We start from the raw sequence: 18,733 nt of genomic DNA on the forward strand, positions 1-18,733 counted from the left end.
TTTTGGGTGAACTAACCCTTTAACCCTCAGTAAAACTGGTATATCTGGTACAGAGTTCATACATATACCATGCCCATTTCCTTGCATGTTCCTATTTTTTAAGTCATGTTTTTTTGTGTGATACGTTAACAGCTAGTAATATATTAAAATGAATTGTATTATTATTACACAGGTTATTACAGGGTTAAGCAATGATGACGTGTACACTGGATTTATTGAATGTCCTGTTTGAAGCATTTCCATTTCTTCCAAATGTTTTTTCTTGTTTTCTTTTTTCTTTTCTTTTCTTTTCTTTTCTTTTCTTTTCTTGTGTTTTTAAAGTCATGCTGATACTTGAAATCACTTTTTTAGATTAAAGTTTGGCTCTATGCATATGTGTTTCTTTACTACTGTGTTTGCGGCTGTGGCTGTGCTTACTATTTAAGTGATTCACTTAGACAAATCACTCAAGGAGCAGAGAAAAAAAAAAAGGTAACTTGAAAGTTTACCCAAAAATGAAATTGCGTTTTACTCACCCCCAAGGCATCCTAGGTTTATATTACTTTCTTCTTTCAGACAAATCCAATCAGAGTTATATAAAAATTGTCTTTGATTTTTCAAGCTCTATCACTGCAGTCAGCGGGTGTTGCATTGCTTCAGTCCAAAAGTTGTTAAATAAAAAGCACCCTTCCATAAAAAAAAGTGTCTCACACGGCTCCGGGGGGTGAACAAAGGCCTCCTGTAGCAAATCGATGTGTTTTTGTAAAAAAAAATATCCATATTCAAAACGTAATGATCACTTTAATCTAGCTTGCGCCAACAGTCCACAGAAGCAGCATTGCGTATGCGCCATTGAGTCTCGTGAAAACCAATGTTTGTTTACAGGATCAAAAGAAACAAAGTTTCCTTACTTTAGCAATGGAAAACCAGTCTCCTCTTGGGGTATATTGAAATCCTCTGACATTCTTCTTTACAAATCCTCGTTTTGTACTTCTAATTAGTGACCGTTGTTTTGATCTCTCCGCTGCATTTCCGCATTCATCACTTCTGAGCGGCGCATGCGCAAAGCTGACCTCATACATAATTCCCCTGGTACAACAGTGAGCGCAAGCTAGAATCAAGTGATTATATTATGTTTTGATTATGGATATTTTTCTTACAAAAGCGCATCGATTCACTACAGGAGGCCTTTGTTCACCCCTCGGTAGAGCTGTAGTCAAGTCCAAGTCAAGTCCAAGACCAGGACTAGTCGAGACCGAGTCAAGACCAAGTCCAAAGAGGTTCGAGTCCAAGTCAAGTCCAAAAGTTTCAAGTCCAAGTCAAGACCGAGTCCAAATGAGAGACAAATAAAGATCCTCTTCAAGACCACATACTTAACTAATGTATGTGATGCGAGAGACAGTATATGTCCTATTCTAAGAAAATAATTTTACATTATTATTTGTAATGATCAAAAAGCATGTGCAAAGTAACAACTCTGTAGGACAGGGATCTCCAAACTAGATCTTGGAGGGCCAATGCCCTGCAGAGTTTAGCTCCAACTGGGCTTAACACACCTAACTAGAAGTTTCTAGTGTGTCTAGTAAGAGCTTGATTAGCTGGTTCAAGTGTGTTTAATTAGGGTTGGAGCTAAACTCTAAAGGACACTGGCCCTATAGGACCGAGTTTGGAGCTGTAGGGTCAAATTATTTTTATGTACTTTATTTACATTTTATTTACTTTACACTCACCTAAAGGATTATTAGGAACACCTGTTCAATTTCTCATTAATGCAATTATCTAATAAACCAATCACCTGGCAGTTGCTTCAATGCATTTAGGGGTGTGGTCCTGGTCAAGACAATCTCCTGCACTCCAAACTAAATGTCAGAATGGGAAAGAAAGGTGATTTAAAGCTATTTTGAGAGTGGAATGGTTGTTGGTGCCAGACGGGCCGGTCTGAGTATTTCACAATCTGCTCAGTTACTGGGATTTTCATGCACAACCATTTCTAGGGTTTACAAAGAATGGTGTGAAAAGGGAAAAACATCTAGTATGCGGCAGTCCTGTGGGCGAAAATGCCTTGTTGATGCTAGAGGTCAGAGGAGAATGGACCGACTGATTCAAGCTGATAGAAAAGCAACTTTGACTGAAATAACCACTCGTTACAACCGAGGCATGCAGCAAAGCATTTGTGAAGCCACAACACACACAACCTTGAGGCGGATGGGCTACAACAGCAGAGGACCCCACCGGGTACCACTCATCTCCACTACAAATAGAAAAAAGAGGCTACAATTTGCACGAGCTCACCAAAATTGGACAGTTGAAGACTGGAAAAATGTTGCCTGGTCTGATGAGTCTCGATTTCTGTTGAGACATTCAGATGGTAGAGTCAGAATTCGGCGTAAACAGAATGAGAACATGGATCCATCATGCCTTGTTACCACTGTGGAGGCTGGTGGTGGTGGTGTAATGGTGGTGGGGATGTTTTCTTGGCACACTTTAGGCCCCTTAGTGCCCACTGGGCATCGTTTAAATCCCTTTATGACCACCATGTACCCATCCTCTGATGGCTACTTCCAGCAGGATAATGCACCATGTCACAAAGCTTGAATCATTTCAAATTGGTTTCTTGAACATGACAATGAGTTCAATGTACTAAAAATGGCCCCCACAGTCACCAGATCTCAACCCAATAGAGCATATTTGGGATGTGGTGGAACGGGAGCTTCGTGCCCTGGATGTGCATCCCACAAATCTCCATCAACTGCAAGATGCTATCCTATCAATATGGGCCAACATTTCTAAAGAATGCTTTCAGCACCTTGTTGAATCAATGCCACGTAGAATTAAGGCAGTTCTGAAGGTGAAAGGGGGTCAAACACAGTATTAGTATGGTGTTCCTAATAATCCTTTAGGTGAGTGTATAATGCTGCTGTTGCTGACATTATGTTTGTGGTCAAAAATTAAAATGACTGATGCCTTGGCGCAGCACACACACACATGCAAAGCTCAGGATATGACAAATGCGCGCAGTTAAGGCTAGAAGGGATACGTTTGGCTCTACTGTACTAGGGCTTGCATAGACTATTCGAGCGCTGTCGGAAACAATCGACTACTCGAGCATGTATTAACCATAATGCATACAAAGAGTTTGCAAGTACGTGAATTTTAGGATTACAATATTGCATGGAGCTGTTATTTTCTATGACCTTATCTATGTTGCATGTAAAAATAAAATATGTAATGTAATAATTAGGGGTGTGGCTGAAGCCGAATACCTTATTCGGAATGGCACGGATAATGGCTTCAAAAACGAATAACGGACAAGGAATAATTCTGCCTGAATACTCGGCTGAAGCTGGCACACACTGGTGTTTGCTAGATAACAGCTGAGTTATGGGATCAGCGCAATTTTATACACAGAACCTCTAAAGTCACGAGTGTGAACTGAATGAATGTAAACTTTATGAGTGAAAAGAGTGCAAATCAAACACCGCATTTAATTAGAAACATCTAAACTTTTCAGAACGCAGCAAGTGCGCCGCTGGTCATGCACATCCTTTCCCGTAACAAAATTGAAAGCTTAGCCAAGATGGAGAAACAGCTGATCATAGCTGTACAAGGATAGCCGTTTTTAAAATGAATTTATTAGCAGAGCTACTGCAAGGGATTTTTAGTGCTGGAAATCCATTTATTCTTTCTGCGTCTTCATGGAGATCAGGTCATGGTTGCTTAGCAACGGCAGACGCCTCTGGAGCGCAAGCATAAAGCGCAGGCTACAGAGTGCTTTGGAAAAAAAGGAGAAAGGTTTCAGTCGCGACATGCAAATGTGGTTTTGTTTTGGCTCTCTCATTGATAAGCTTTGTTGAACTGAAAAAGACTCTGAATGAGGAGTCGACTCCCCTGATTGGAATCGACTCTCGATTCCCAACGCCTCGGAATCAATTCTTTTTGGAATCGAATCCCAGCCCTACCTGCACCCCTAAGCAAGATGTACTGTACAAGCCAGAGTACAGGTCACTGTCACAGCAAGAACTTCAGGCAAAGAGTGATGAGGTCTTTACAGGGTTATGCATAACAGAAGAACATGTCAGTCAGTAAATATAGATTTAGAAATTGATGATATATGAATGTCAGGAATATAACTGGCACAAGTATTTAGGATAGCTCAAGTGCAGAAAACAAGTTCACCACAAAATTTAACAATTTTTTTTCTGATGTTTATTCAATAAATGTCAATCATGGTTTATATTTGTCACAAATTACAAACTTGTTAAAGGGGTCATATGATGCTGCTAAAAATAACATTATTTTGTGTATTTGGTGTAATGCAATGTGTTTATGCGGTTTAAGGTTCAAAAAACACATTATTTTCCATATAATGTACAATATAGTTTCTCCTCTATGCCCCGCCTCCTGAAACTCTTAGATTTTTACAAAGCTTATCGGTCTGAAAAGCGAGGTGTGCTTTGCTTGGCCAGCTATTCAGTGCGTTGTGATTGGCCGAATGCCTTAAGCGTGTGACATCCCATCATCGGTTCTCTTTAGCAGTTCAGTCAGTGTACTGTTAGGAGTAACTGAATAACTCGGATATTGGTTTATTTCGCGTCAGAGGGAGTGTCAGGCACGTTTATAAACCGAATAACTTAAGTTATTTGTGGATTAGTGCATACTGGAGACGCAAACCATTGCAAACGATTCAGTTTAATTTGGTGAACTGGTTCGACCGGTTCACTAAGAAGATCCGGTTAAATAGAACGATTCGTTCGCTATCCAGCCATCACTAGACGAGACAAAACATATAAAACCCATTACAAATGAGGCATTTGTTCTATCCAGTGGGGACATAATTACTGATTATAATGACTTAGCAGAGGGGTAAGCGCGGAGGTATCAGGTATCCGCGGAGGTATCCGGGCTAGGCTAGGCTAACAGCTAACCCACACAAGCCAGCTATCCCCACCATTGTACTGTCTAACATACGCTCTTTGGACAATAAACTGGACTACATCCTATTACTACACTCAACTCAGAGGACTGTAAGAGACTGTTGTGTTTTTGTGTTCGCGGAAACATGGCTCGCCAACAGCATTCCAGACTGCGCTATTCAGCTCGATCAGCTGACGTGCTTTCCAGCGGACAGAGACCTCGTCGCGGAAGGAAAAACCCGCGGCAGCGGACTTTGTGTTTACATCAATGATGCGTGGTGCCTCGATGCTGTTGTGGTCTGCAAACATTGCTCACCCCTGTTGGAGTTTCTGATTATTAAGTGCCGGCCGTTCTATCTACTGAGGGAATATTCAGCCATACTGCTCGTTGCTGTTTACATTCCTCCCTGCTCCAACATCAACAACAGGAGTGAGGCACTCAATGAACTGTACCAGCACATCAGTGAGCAGCAGACAGCCCACCCTGATGCTTTTCTCATCATGGCTGGGGATTTCAAACACGCAGACTTAAAAAGTGTGTTCCCAAAAATACACCAACACAATAACTTTCCAACAAGAGGTAAAAACATTTAGGATTTTGTTTACACAACCCAGAAAGGAGCTTACAAAGCCCTCCCCCACCTTGGTGCCTCAGACCACATCACTGTCATGCTAATGCCTGCATACAGACGGCTCGTTAAAGTTGTCAAACCAGTTCACAAACAGATAGAAGTGTGGCCTGAAAGGTCATCAGAGGCTCTTCAAGACTGTTTTGATACCACTGACTGGAATATGTTTAAGCAGGCTGCCACATACAATAACTCCACAGACCTCCAAGAGTACTCAGAGACTGTCACTGCCCGGGCCAACCAGAAGCTGTGGGTGACAGGGGAGGTCTACGGACTCCTGGAGATGCAGAACGCTGCATTCAGAGCTGGAGATGAGGCGGGGCAGAGGAGAGCCAGGACCAACCTATCCCGCGGCATCAGAGAGGCTAAGAGACTCCACCTCCTCCATGGCCTAATTGTTAGAGAGTTTGACTCCTACAGAGAGAATAAAAGTTAAGCATTCTTTCTTTGCGTGAACATTTGGGCGGCGTTATGCAAATCTTCCCACATAGTGACGTAGAGATGTGGGGGAGTGTTAGAACGAGATGTTTTAGGGGAATGTGGTTGCCCCTTGACTTTTATAAAGAATATCTCTTTGGATTTGAGACTTTAGTCTTTGCAACTTTACAGATCTTTATGCACCAAGAGTTTGTAACCCTCGAAAAAGAAAGGGAAAATTGAAATCGCATCATATGACCCCTTTAACTCAACTTTGTTTAATTGTAGTGCTATGTGATAGAAAGGGAGACAAGACTAGTCAAAATGTGCCATGTGGTTTGACCAGAAGGCAGGAAGGGTGACAGCGTCAAACATCCGAGCAGCCTGCCATACTAACACAGACAAACCTGCTGACTCCCTGCTGAAGATGTGTTATCCTGTGGCCTACAAGAACCCAAATAACAACACACCACAGTCTCTCAGGTATGCATATTAGCTTTATAGATGAGAGCAACACACAAAAATACTAAAAATCAGAATTACCAAATAGGACAAAAGCTACCATAGAAGTGGTGGGGAGGGAAACCATGGCAATGTGCAGAAAAGAGTTTAATACAACATTGAAACACTAATTTTTATGGCTTATAAAAAACAAACCCTAAATCTAGCGACAAACCATTTGCACAGCAACACATTTCAAAACAAGTTGTGAGGCAGTGGTCTGCATGTAGACTTAAGGTGTTTGTGTGTGTGTGTGTGTGTGTGTGTGTGTGTGTAAATGTTGGATGTATGAAAAATATTTTTGCACATCAGCATGGTTTGCCTTCCCATCATTTTGGGATTTGCATCCACTTACCTCATCTGTGATAATAGTAATGTATATTGTTGTGGTTGTCATCATTTGATATTTGGTGTACAACATTTTTTTTTTTTGTTTCCAGATGGGGCACTGAACACGAGAGTAAAGTAGTTGAGGAGTACACCAAGATTATGGAGAACCACCACACCAATCTCACAGTCAGGAAAGGAGAGATGGTCATCAGCCCTCAATATCCATGGTTAGGGGCATCCCCAGATGGCATAATATCATGTGACTGCCATTAAATGGGTGTGCTAAATATCACATGATTAAAAACAAGAAGGCATCAGGTATGAACAGACATCAGTATTCGTCACACAGTGCAAACAATTAATATTAAAAAGTATGGCTTGGTGTTAGCGGGCCCGTGGCAACTAAGTGACTACATAAATATAATTATTAATAATACAAGATAATTTGTGCCGAGATTCTATACAGGAATAAATAAATAAAATATAAATTTGGGTAGCTTGCTCGTGTGCTAGAAAGGTCTAGTGGTTGGAAGGGTCTCAAGATTCTGTATTTAGTGGTTATTTTGTGATAGGAGTAATACTGAGAGAAAAATGTATACATTTGTGACAGAAAAATGGCAAAAAAAATCAATGGAGTTTGAATGGCACCCAGTGGCTAGTTTTGGTGTAACGCCTAAACAAAATTGCATAGGAACCTAATTTTTTTATATCACCTTCAAATTTGGAACACAACTTATTTAGACATGTTCATGGCCCTAAATGAGAAAAAGTTACAAAATTTCTGGAAGAAAAGGATAAGTCAAATAGTATTTCATATACACTGAAAATAGAAATGATAGCTAATTTTTACCATCTGAGAAAGTCTTTTTCAGCACTGAGAAAAAGCTCCTTCTTGCCCTTTCCAGGGTAAACATCAACATAACAACATATACCTAAGAAATATATTTAATTTGGGTCTGTACAGATGCCTTGAAACAAACAAAACCAAAAAAACATCAAAATCGCCAGAAAAATTTTTTGTGTGCACTTCAAAACACATCGGTGTATCCTCATTTTGCATGCATGTTCATGGCCCTAAATGAGAAAAAGTCACAAAATATGTCAAATTTACATAATACAAGGGTTTACCATAATCATGAGATTTGCATAGTAGTCATGTCTCGCGCACTTTAATGCCCTGTGAATGGAACATACAGTATACGTTCCTTTTGAACTGGAATCATGGCGAAATATCCTATGATGTCCTCTTCACAGGGCATTTACTGTTGAATGGAACAAACCTCTGAAGCGATAAGAGAAACATACAAAATGTGCAGAGCGGGGGGCCGTGAGAACCAGAATTAAGAACTGCTGAGTTATACCATATGTGACCCTGGACCACAAAACCAACAAGATGGTTTACATTTCAATTTAATTTCAAATGACCAATTCTTTGCTGTGGGCCTCTACATTATTTAAATGGTGTTTAAAGGTTGAAGGCAAACAACATTTCAAACAGTTTTGTTATTTCAACTATTATTTCAGCTACTTGTTTTTAGTTTTTGATATAAGAGGAAAGATTGTTCTTTCAGTTTAAGTACATTTTTAACACTGACATACAGTAGGCTGGGTGTTGTGTGGCGAACTTTTAATTCTGGTGTCCTTTTATTATTATTATATTACTCATGATGTGTGAAATATCCTTGCCCAGGTTAACTGAAAAATTGTTTGTTAGCTCTAGGTATTCTTGTCGATAACAACTGCACTATAATGTAAACGCACAAAAAAAGTATGATACTGTGCATTCATGTAGCCTGTTCCCATGCAATTTTCATTATTTTGATTATTCATTATTTTTACCAATATTTTTAGCATACCCCACAGCACAAATGATAAACTTACATACTGTATATTAGTTGTGTTACTGGCCACTGTCTACTTAAATCAAATGGAAAACATTTCTACGGATGCTTTCAAATCAACGGTTATTCAAACAGTAAATAAATTATATAGGCCTACAGACTTCATTTTAGCACAAGTTTAAGCACTCTCAAAAAAGTTCTTGTTATAATTAATGAAGCTGTTTATACAGTACAGTGAATTCAGTCAGTAAGTGTGTGAACTGAACAATACTCCTGCGTTTCAGCGATGACCAATTTGAATGCCTCTGATTGGCTACTGCAATCAGGAGCTCAACAGAATCATGTGTGATTGGCTATGATGCACAATGCTGAAAAAAGAAAATATGATGGATTGAATGCCTCTGATTGGCTAATACCTCAATCGACAGTTTACATTGATGGAATTTAGTTTAGTTTTATTTAGTTTAGTTGTGCGGGGGATCTTTGTTTTTTTTTGGCGCTGTGAGTTAAGAGAGGTTTATCATTCTGGGTGAAGTGAGTGAATAATGACAGATTGTTATGATGTCACAATCATATCAGAGTTTCAAGTTCATGGATGAGAGTAATGAACACAATATGCTTTTTATTATTATTATTGGTACATAGACCCATCTGTAAATATCTACTTTAATAATACACATAATGTCATTTTTCCGGATTCAAATAATGATTTAAATTTAAATAGTAAAAAAAAAAAGCAGTGTTAACTGAATTCATAAAAACTTTAACAATTTTATTTATTTATTTGTTTATTTTTAGTTTAATAGGGCTCTATTAAATCTTTTACTTTTTCTGGATTTAAGATTTACAACAAATGGTGGTAATCAAATAAAGGCATAAAACCTTAACAAATTTACCTTTTAAAATGTAATCAAATGAAAATTCCTGTTTGATTTTTTTTGGCAAACAAAGTGCTGCATAACAGAGGTTTACTGTTAAAAGAATTAGGAAATTATTCCTTAAAAATAAAGTTACAATGTTCACAAAGTTACAGGCCACCATTTTGTTCTTTTGCCTAGAAGTACCACAACAGTGATAGCCATTTGCACCTTAAAAGGTATAGTTTATTGTAGGGCTGTCAAAATGTTTAAAAGCTAAATTTGAATTTTGCACTTAAATATGATCAATATTCAAATTATATTCAAATTGAAAAGACAATTTCAGTTAGGGGGAAAAAAGCTTTTGGCTTCTCTCCTGAGGCCACAAGAGGGCGCATCGGGCAAAATATCACTAAAATACTTTTTCATTTAAAAACATAAGATGAAGAGAGATGGAAAAAAACGCCATAAATTTTCATGTTTTTTTAAAAGTTGAACATTAATTTTACATTGCTTTCTAAACATGCGGCTTTCTTGTGTGAGACACGAGTGCAATGGTGATAGATCTAGAAAATGCGGTCTGTGTGAACGGCTTGGTTTCAGTTTTTATGTAAACAACATCTTCTCCATACTGATATTCTCCTTTTCTGCAATATTTTGAATTAACAATGCAGCAGTGCTGCATCTAGTGGGTTAGAATAACAAAAACATTAACAAGCAATGACACTTACATCGTTATCGCATTTCGTGCGCCAGTAGGCACGTTTCTATTACAGATTTGTGCAAAAGTTTGGCGATATTTTATAAATGTCGATTAAAAAGTATTGCGAAATGACAGTGTTTCCATTAACCAATTTAATGCGACTAAAACGTAACCTTTTGCCTCTTGCGATAAGTCATGGCAACGGATTTTGGCTATATTTATTCAAAGGAGGCATATGCATGTATCTTTACAGAAGCATCACAGAGAGCCGCTTCAGAAACGTGCTTAGCGCAGCTGGAATAAACACAAGCAGTGACTAGAGTGGCCGCAATCAGCTTCAGTGGCCGTATCAGAGCCACACTGCACCGCAGATGTGTGCAGTGTAAATTGTCTAAGCATTAATGTTAGGGAAAGACCCTTATACTGAAGAGCGGCCACGTATGAAGTGTTTCTTGGGGGTTATAGTACATTGAATAATGATCATATGACTTTTTCCATATGCCATGTGACCTGCAACTGCGAGAAAGAAAGAAAAAAACCCTTTCCATTGCAGTTTTGCGAATTTTTCCCTTTTCCCATTGCCTGAAAAACCACGTCATGCGAGCGTAAAAACTTTTTTGTGATATATGGGTATTTTTGCGAAATTGACGCATTTCCATTATGCATATTTCACAATTTCAATTTGCGCAATTTGAAGGGTAATGGAAACCCGCCTAATGATAAGGCTGCCTGACGCACACCTAAAATTCAAAGGCAATGTTTTTACCTTCAAATGTGGATTTTTATTTTAAATTCAACAAATATTCAAAATTCGAATTTTTATTTGATAGCCCTAGTTTGCTTTTTTTTCTAAGTGTGTCATTATAAGAGACTTTGTTTTGTTCTTAAAATACGATTAATATACAAATTAATATATAAATAACTACCTAGAAAAAGGCAACACAAATACAAACTATTCTTGAAAGTAAGTACAGTATGTACAGAGTTTTAAATTGTATATGGTTGTCAATACAAAATAGGATAAGTGGGTAGATCTCATCATTTATTGTCATTTATACTCATTACTGTACTTCAAATAATTAGGTGGGAATGATATTCTGATTTAAGTCAAAAATATATTATTGTCTAACACAGAAAAGTCATAGCAACAATAATACAACTGAACTACTGTTATTATATTTTATTATACATGTATAACTGTGATTTAATATATATACACTGTTTAGATATGTTGGTCTAGAGGCATTTGCTATTCAAGTGTGGACTCACAGGTTTGTGAATCCAAAATATTTAAGATAATATTGTACTGGTTGGGTAAGTGGCCTATTATAATACAATTACTCCACCCTCAGTACCTGATCTAATGTCAGTACCTAAACTGATATAGATCTGGTGGCCAGAAATATACTATTCAATCTTTACTGGGTCTTCCCTGGGAATTTCCTGTCAAGTTCCTCTAAATTACATTTTGAATTTAGCTATGCCTGGATTATTTCATCTGTGGCAAAAGGCCCCGAAGAATGCATCCCGAATCTTCAGTATTAGGCCTATTTGTCTCTAGACCGCTATATTCTCTTTCATTTAGTCTTTCTCCAAAGTGCACAATTATCTAGGATCTTGACAAATTTGTCTTGGCAAAATGTCACCTCCATAGTAGGTGTAACATTCAGTGCCACAGGTGAAAGGTGAAAGTCCAGTCTGCAGTAAAGTGCCGTCTGCTAGCTATTCTCTACAGATGAATGATCTGCTTTTTCTTACTGAAGAGCTGGTTAGTATCTGCCTTCCCTCAAGCTGTTACACAACCTGCCTCTGAGCCTCTGGCTTCTCTCAGTCCTGCTTAAACCACTGATGTTCTAAAATCTGCTCTAACGTTGGTCTCTTGGTATGATGCCTGACCAGACACTGCTCTATCAGATCTTGGAACTCTGTACAAGTTTTCAAAGAGGAAAAAGCTGGTTAGTCATGTATGCTCTTTATGACAGCATAGCCCATGAATGTTGTCATGTATGAAAAGCTTCTGAAAAACATAGTATTTCGAACTGTATTCAATCAGTTTTCCCTTTTATATTTAGTAGCTGAGAAGTTGAACACCCTGATATTATGCCAGAATTTATGTGTATTATTATTGTTGTGTGCTGTTGTCTCACCACTGGAGAAATTTGGAATCAAAGGGCGACGTGGTTTGGAGAGAAAAACACTTATGGGCTGGTCTCCACTTACTATCTCCAAAAGTACCATAGCCAAAGCCCAGACTGTTGATCCGACCGCCTGTTGATAATCTGTATTGGAAGCAAGAGATTAACAGAGTTCTGTCATTTCATTTGCTAAAGTCTTGTGGGAGCCATTAATATACTCTACTTTGAGACAATAAGCTTTGAATCATGTACATTATTTGACATATTATGGCATTATGTCAACTCACCTTCAGAACAAGACATGTTAATATGTTTGCTACAGCTAAAGTCTATTAGTTTGAGCTGCAGCGTCTCTGTGTTGACCAGCATGTTGTCCGTCTTGATGTCATTGTGCAAGATGCCCCGTTCAATGCAGTGTTTGGCTGCAAGCACTGCTTGCCGCATTAAGCCACGTGCCACAGATTCATCCAGGCGACATCCATGACACATGGTAAATTCCAGCAACGTCTCACATGGATGTGGATATTCCATAACTATGACGAACTGATGTGGCTGATCAAACCACTCGATCATTTGTACAATGTAGGGGCTTTTCAGAGGTGCACACACCATCACATTCATAACCACTTCTGACAATAGAGGTTTCGTAGATCCAGGCTAGAGAAACATATTTGACAAAAGGTTAGCTTGACCTTTCACTTCTGTATGTAATATTGACACTGAGATACAGCAGAGTCTAAAAGTCTGAGAACACCATTGAAAATGCTTCTACTTGTTACTATTTTCCCTTACAAACTACACTATCGTCAACAGTTTTTCTACGTTTTAAACCTTTGTTGTTTTTTTTTTTTTTCACAGACTTTTGAACCCAAATGTGCAATTAATGTTAATATACAGTATTTATTAATATACAGTATTGACTTGCCAACTTACCACATTAATAAGGTAGTTCCAGGGCTTCTTAGGTAGAAATTTGATAGCAACCTGCAAAGAGACAAATCGATTAAAACATGTTTGATCAAAATAATCTGCAATTATCTGTTTTTTTTTCTGAAAAAAAAAAAGTATGGAATGTAAAATGAGCACAAAACAAAGACAAAAGTAAAAGAGACAAAGACAAAACTTAAAGAGACAAAATGTAAAAAATAAAATAAAAAATAAAGCAGGAGTAGTTTACCTTCTGTCCACTAAATCTGTGAGTCCCCTTATACACAGAACCAAAGCCTCCCTGTCCCAACTTCACTCCCACATCATAACGGGAGGAAAATGATCCTGAAAAAAGAAAACATGCAAAACAAACAGATGAGCACTACTTTCTTTTCATTATCTAACATGAACTCCAAAAAGCAGACAGAAAAGTTATTCAGAAAATCAGGATTACAGCAAATTAGCTAAAAGCAGACTATAAAGCCAATCAGGTAACCAGGAAAATAATGACATACAAGGAAGTGTGTTGTTCAAAACAACTATGTCCACTAGAATGCCACAGGCTTAATTTTGAGTATTGAACAAGGAATTAAGATACATGTCAGAAGCATAAATAGTTTAAATGTAATGTAATGTAAAAAAATAAATGAATAAATACAGCTATTATGGAAGTAGTGACAGTAGACTAATAATGACAGCAGACTCACCTGCAGTTGGCCAAAAACCAGATAGGACTGGGACAGGTTTTTGTTTAGAATTGTCCAGATCAGTCTCAGGTGTCAGCCTGCAGCTGGAAGAACCTGAAGCAGATGACGGCTCGGGATCAGTCAAATCCACAGCAGCTGTCAGCTCAAGACCTGATGAACCTGGGACGGGTTTAAGCTCTGGAACGTCCATCAGCTTGAGACTGGGTAGACTTGGGACATGCATTATCTCCTGACTGGATGGTCCTGGGATAGACATCAACTCAACTACAAGACCAGCTGGACCTGGGTCAAGTGTTAAGTGTGAATCGAGGCTGAATGGACCTGGCTTAGAATCAGGTGGACTGTGGTTAGCCGTGACTGTCACCTCGAAACAAGATGGACCTGGATCATTCCTTAACACGCACAAGGGGCCAGATAGACCTGGCTGGAGGTCCACTGGATCCCAGTGAGCTACTGGCTCAATGCGACATGAACCTGGGGCCAAGGAGGGAAACTTAACAGTCCTCCATGTTCGCTGGAAGAATGCTTGGATTTCTTTCTTTTGAGTCATTTTTATTTGTTTTTCTAAAAAAAAAAAAAAAAAAAAACACTGAGACTAGACATCATGAACAAAGAACAACACTGGGTGAATACAGTTCAGCGGGAAAATTGGTAAAGTGGTACACTTAAGCTCAATCATCTTGCTAAAGATCCACATTAAATTCATTCTAAACTTATATGGGATGTTTTAGCTCTGACATTGGGGGCATACGTTTTTGTATTTTGTCCCTTAAAAATAAACATTAGGCTATATTAATTTAATTATAAAAGAAGTACTAGATCCTCATATGCTACATGCAAATACTGATAAATCTCAGCAACATAAATACAAACTAGACACAAATGTAAAAATTTGTCACATTTGACAGCAAACAAAAGGTAAACATTAGTGCTTTCAAACGATAAAAGTTTTTGTTTACATAATATATGTGTGTGTACTGTGTATATTTATTATGTATATATAAATACACACACATGCAGTATATATATTGAAAATATTTACATGTATATTTTATATAAATATATTTAATATATAAACATAACATATTTTTCTTAAATATATACATGCATGTGTTTGTATACATAATAAATATACACAGTACACACACATATTATGTAAACAAAAACGTTTATTTTGGATGCGATTAATCAAGATTAATGGTTTGACAGCACTATTAAACAACTATAATAAAAGTAGTGACAGTAGACTAGTAATGACAGTAGACTTACCAACAGGTGGCTCATAACCAGATTGATGTGGGGCAGGCACTGGCTCATTATTCAGTTTGGATGGGCCTGGGACAGGTGATGGCTCCAAATATGTTGGCTCAGCATTAAGTGTTAGCCACCCACGGCTGAATAAACCTGGCTGGAGATCTGATATATCCCGTTGAGCCACTGGGTCAATGGCAAATAAATCTGGAGCCACTTTGTTGTCCCTTTGGCAACAGAGGGCAGCACACTTTACAGCCCTCCATGTCCGGCGGAAGAATGCACAGATGCCTTTCTTCTTCCTCTTTGTTGATTGTTGTTCTACAAAAAAAAAAAGAATGAATGAAAGAAAGAAAGAAAAATTAGTAATTCTAAGTCAAATACTGAGTCTAGACATCATGAAGAAAGAAGAACACTAGGTGAATACAGATGTTAGATGAGACAACTGGTAAAATGGGACATGTATTTTAATTATCTTGTCACGTTCTCATAATGAAAGAATATACGTTAAGTTCAGTCTAAACTACAAGGGATGATGCCAAGAAAAACTTGTGGTTCTGACTTTTTTTTTTGATGTAATGCTACATGTTGAATTTTATAAAAGGTATTAGACATTAAGTTAGGAGCATAATATCAATTAGGCATAAGTGTAAAAGAGCAGACAAGTAGGTAAAATGAAAATCCCAAAAGCAGATTAAAAATGACAGTAGACTTACCAACAGCTGCCTCAAAACCAGATGGACCTGGGACAGGTGCTATCTCAGAATCCAGTGTGGATGGACCTGAGACAGGTGATGGCCTGGGCTCGGTTGGATCCATGTCCGGATTCATCTCGATACTGGATAGACTTGGTACAGGCGTTACATCAAGACTAGATGGTCCTGGGACATTCCTGGTCTCAGAAACCAGTTTGGATAGACTTGAATCCAGTGTTAACTTTAAATCGAGGCTGGATGGACCTGGGACAAGTGATGGCTCTGAATCAGTCTGATCACTGTCAGATGTCACCTCAAGACTGGATGGTCCTGAGACCAATGGCGCCTCAGGATCAGCTGGATTGGTGTTAATCGTCAGCTCGACACCAGATGGACATGGATCGATTGATAACGCCCATTCAAGGCCAGATAAACCTGGCTGGAGATCCGCTGGATCATCGCATGGAATTGGGGGCAGTATGTCGTCCACGTAGCAATGTAGGGTGCAACGCTTTATAGTTTTCCCAATCCGCCGGAAGAATGCACAGATGCCTTTTTTCTTCATCTTTTTGGTTTGTTTTTCTAAGAAAAGAAGAAACAAAGAAATAAAAAGATAAAAGAAAGTCAAATTCTGAGGCATAAAAAATAAGAACAATGGATGAATATAACTAAGTGAGTTAATGAAGTGGAAAATTACAGGTGTACTGTATTAGATTAAATTACTATATACACAAAAAAGTCAGTTTGTTTCATCACAATTTTTACTATTGTTAATTCTATTTATTTAGCAGGCAGTGTTCATTTATGTTTTATACTAATGCTATTCCTAACCTGTTGGGCGGTTCTCCATAGCGGCTGCTGCCGGAGAAGCCTCTTGTTCTGAAGTGTTTTTTCCTAAAGCTGTCTGTGGAGAGTCACTCAACATCAGCTGAGCATCTGCAGACACTGAGCTGCTGGAGGTGAGCTCCACGGACTCAAGCGCAGGAGAAACTCGCTGAATTTTTGTCGACTGTCTGTCTGAATAGACTTCGAGTTTGTGCTCAGGTTATCGTCTTCGCTTCTGCTCGGATTCTGACTGAACTGAAGAGATCTTCAGAGCGCGCGGTTGTACAGTTTATACAGTGTGACGTCATAATCTACTGACGCTCTCTCGGGGGAGGGGGGAGGGGGGGGCGCACGTGTTTCAGTGAAGCGCGCCTCGCTCCTAGCTCGTCTTAGACTAGGCTATTTTAGAAAAAGAGTTGCGGGAAAAAATATAGAGTTGCGGGTTGCGGTTTTTTGGGCTACATTTATAATGTACCGTGGCCGCAAAAAAATAAATAAAAATAAAATAAAATAATTGTGGACAAAGATAAAAGTGAACCTTTTATTAGTGGGTGTTGATCCCCGGGAATGAATAGGCTTGTTTGAGATGAACAAAATCTGCGCAGAACCGATCACCGGTGATCACCGCGAGATGCATGCCGGTTAGAAAAGTGTCCGAGTTACGTCCGCCTTGCTCTGATGTAATCACATATCTCACACAGATATCGCACTGTAATAGTGTTTGGGAACATTCATGCATAATTTAATCACATGAAATCTGATAAAAAATAAAATATTTTAGAAGAGAACGGAGCATCACAGTTGTCTGAACCAATGAGCATGAAGCTGTGTCGTCAGTCAGTTGTTTCCCATCATGCTTTTGATCAGCGCAGACGGTGGAGAGCAACTGCGCTCGACTGCTCAATCCGACACAGCCGCCTCGCCGTCGCGAGAGTTTTTCGGCACACGTCAGCATGACATCAGAGCAAGGCGGACGTAACTCGGACACTTTTCTAACCGGAATGCATCTCGCGGTGATCACCGGTGATCGGTTCTGCGCAGATTTTGCGTATCTCAAACAAGCCTTATTACTTGGCAACAAACGCTTCTTCTCGCGATATGCGAGTAGGCGCGCGCGCCACATGTGCTTTGACATCACAAATCAAGACAAGCATCATCATCACGTAACTCACATCATGAGAGCGTTGTAGTCAGAAGCGTCGGTTCGGTTGTCTGTGGATGAACAAGCAGCATTCTAAAATGTCAGGTAAATGGGGAAAGTATGGAAAGAAGTATCGCAAAGAATGGGAGACAGAGAAAGGATTAAAGGAGTTGATTCGAAGTGTTCCAAATGATGATAGAAAAGCGTTCTGCAAATATTGCAATTGTGAAGTAAGAGCTCACCACGGTGATCTGGTAGCTCATGCTGCGACTGAAAAACATAAAAAAAAATGCGGCTCCTTTCTCAAATGCCAGAACATTATTTGACACAGGCAGTTCCTTTCTAAGAAATAATGCACCTGTGAAAGAGGCAGAGTTGAAGCTGGCTGCCCATGTTGCTTGTCACTCAAGCACTTCAACTGTTGACCACTTAGGAAGTGTTGTGGAAGAAATTTCGAAAAAAGGCATTAGTTTACATCGAACGAAATGCACAGCACTAATTAATTCAGTGATAGGACCAGTAGTACATGAAGACCTTTTGGAGGATGTAGGAAGTGGACCATACTCTCTAATTGTTGATGAGAGCACTGATGTAGGGACAGTAGTACATGTGTGTATTTTGGTGGGTTTTTGAAGTGGAAAGCTCTCACGAATCATTAGCACTTTTGCAGGAATGATCAATATTGTAGCTGGTGATTCACTTACCATAGCAAATGCTTTATTCAAATTTCTGGATGAAAACAAATTGTCCATACTGAATTGCATCGGTCTTGCAAATGATGGCTGTAACACAATGTGTGGGCAACATAATTCAGTGCTACAGAAATTCCGTGACCGCAATCCTCATATTGTTTACATAAAGTGTGTGTGCCATTCTCTTCAG

The 18,733-nt window shown here is 38.9% G+C and overlaps 1 protein-coding gene across 1 annotated transcript; it reads right to left on the bottom strand.

Annotated features, from left to right (window-relative positions):
* Positions 1-11,194: 11,194 nt before the first annotated feature.
* LOC109052889 lies at positions 11,195-16,970 on the bottom strand. The gene is made up of 9 exons (XM_019070315.2): positions 16,717-16,970; positions 15,907-16,467; positions 15,209-15,511; positions 13,940-14,503; positions 13,483-13,577; positions 13,239-13,289; positions 12,593-12,962; positions 12,318-12,449; positions 11,195-12,095 (listed from the first exon to the last, which is right to left on the bottom strand). Exons 1-9 carry the CDS (start codon positions 16,808-16,810, stop codon positions 11,998-12,000), a joined length of 2,268 nt encoding a protein of 755 aa, XP_018925860.2. The 5' UTR covers positions 16,811-16,970; the 3' UTR covers positions 11,195-11,997.
* Positions 16,971-18,733: the final 1,763 nt, after the last annotated feature.

This window comes from Cyprinus carpio, chromosome B16 (genome assembly GCF_018340385.1).
Source record: "Cyprinus carpio isolate SPL01 chromosome B16, ASM1834038v1, whole genome shotgun sequence".
Taxonomy (NCBI): Eukaryota; Metazoa; Chordata; class Actinopteri; order Cypriniformes; family Cyprinidae; genus Cyprinus; species Cyprinus carpio.

Coding starts and splice junctions, on each gene's coding strand:
- LOC109052889 (XM_019070315.2), bottom strand. CDS start 16,810: ATGTTGAGTGACTCTCCACAGACAGCTTTAGGAAAAAACACTTCAGAA. Junction 13,578..13,939: donor TGGTTTTTGGCCAACTGCAG/GTGAGTCTGCTG, acceptor TTCTTTTTTCAG/GATCATTTTCCTCCCGTTAT. Junction 12,963..13,238: donor GGAACTACCTTATTAATGTG/GTAAGTTGGCAA, acceptor ATGTTTCTCTAG/CCTGGATCTACGAAACCTCT.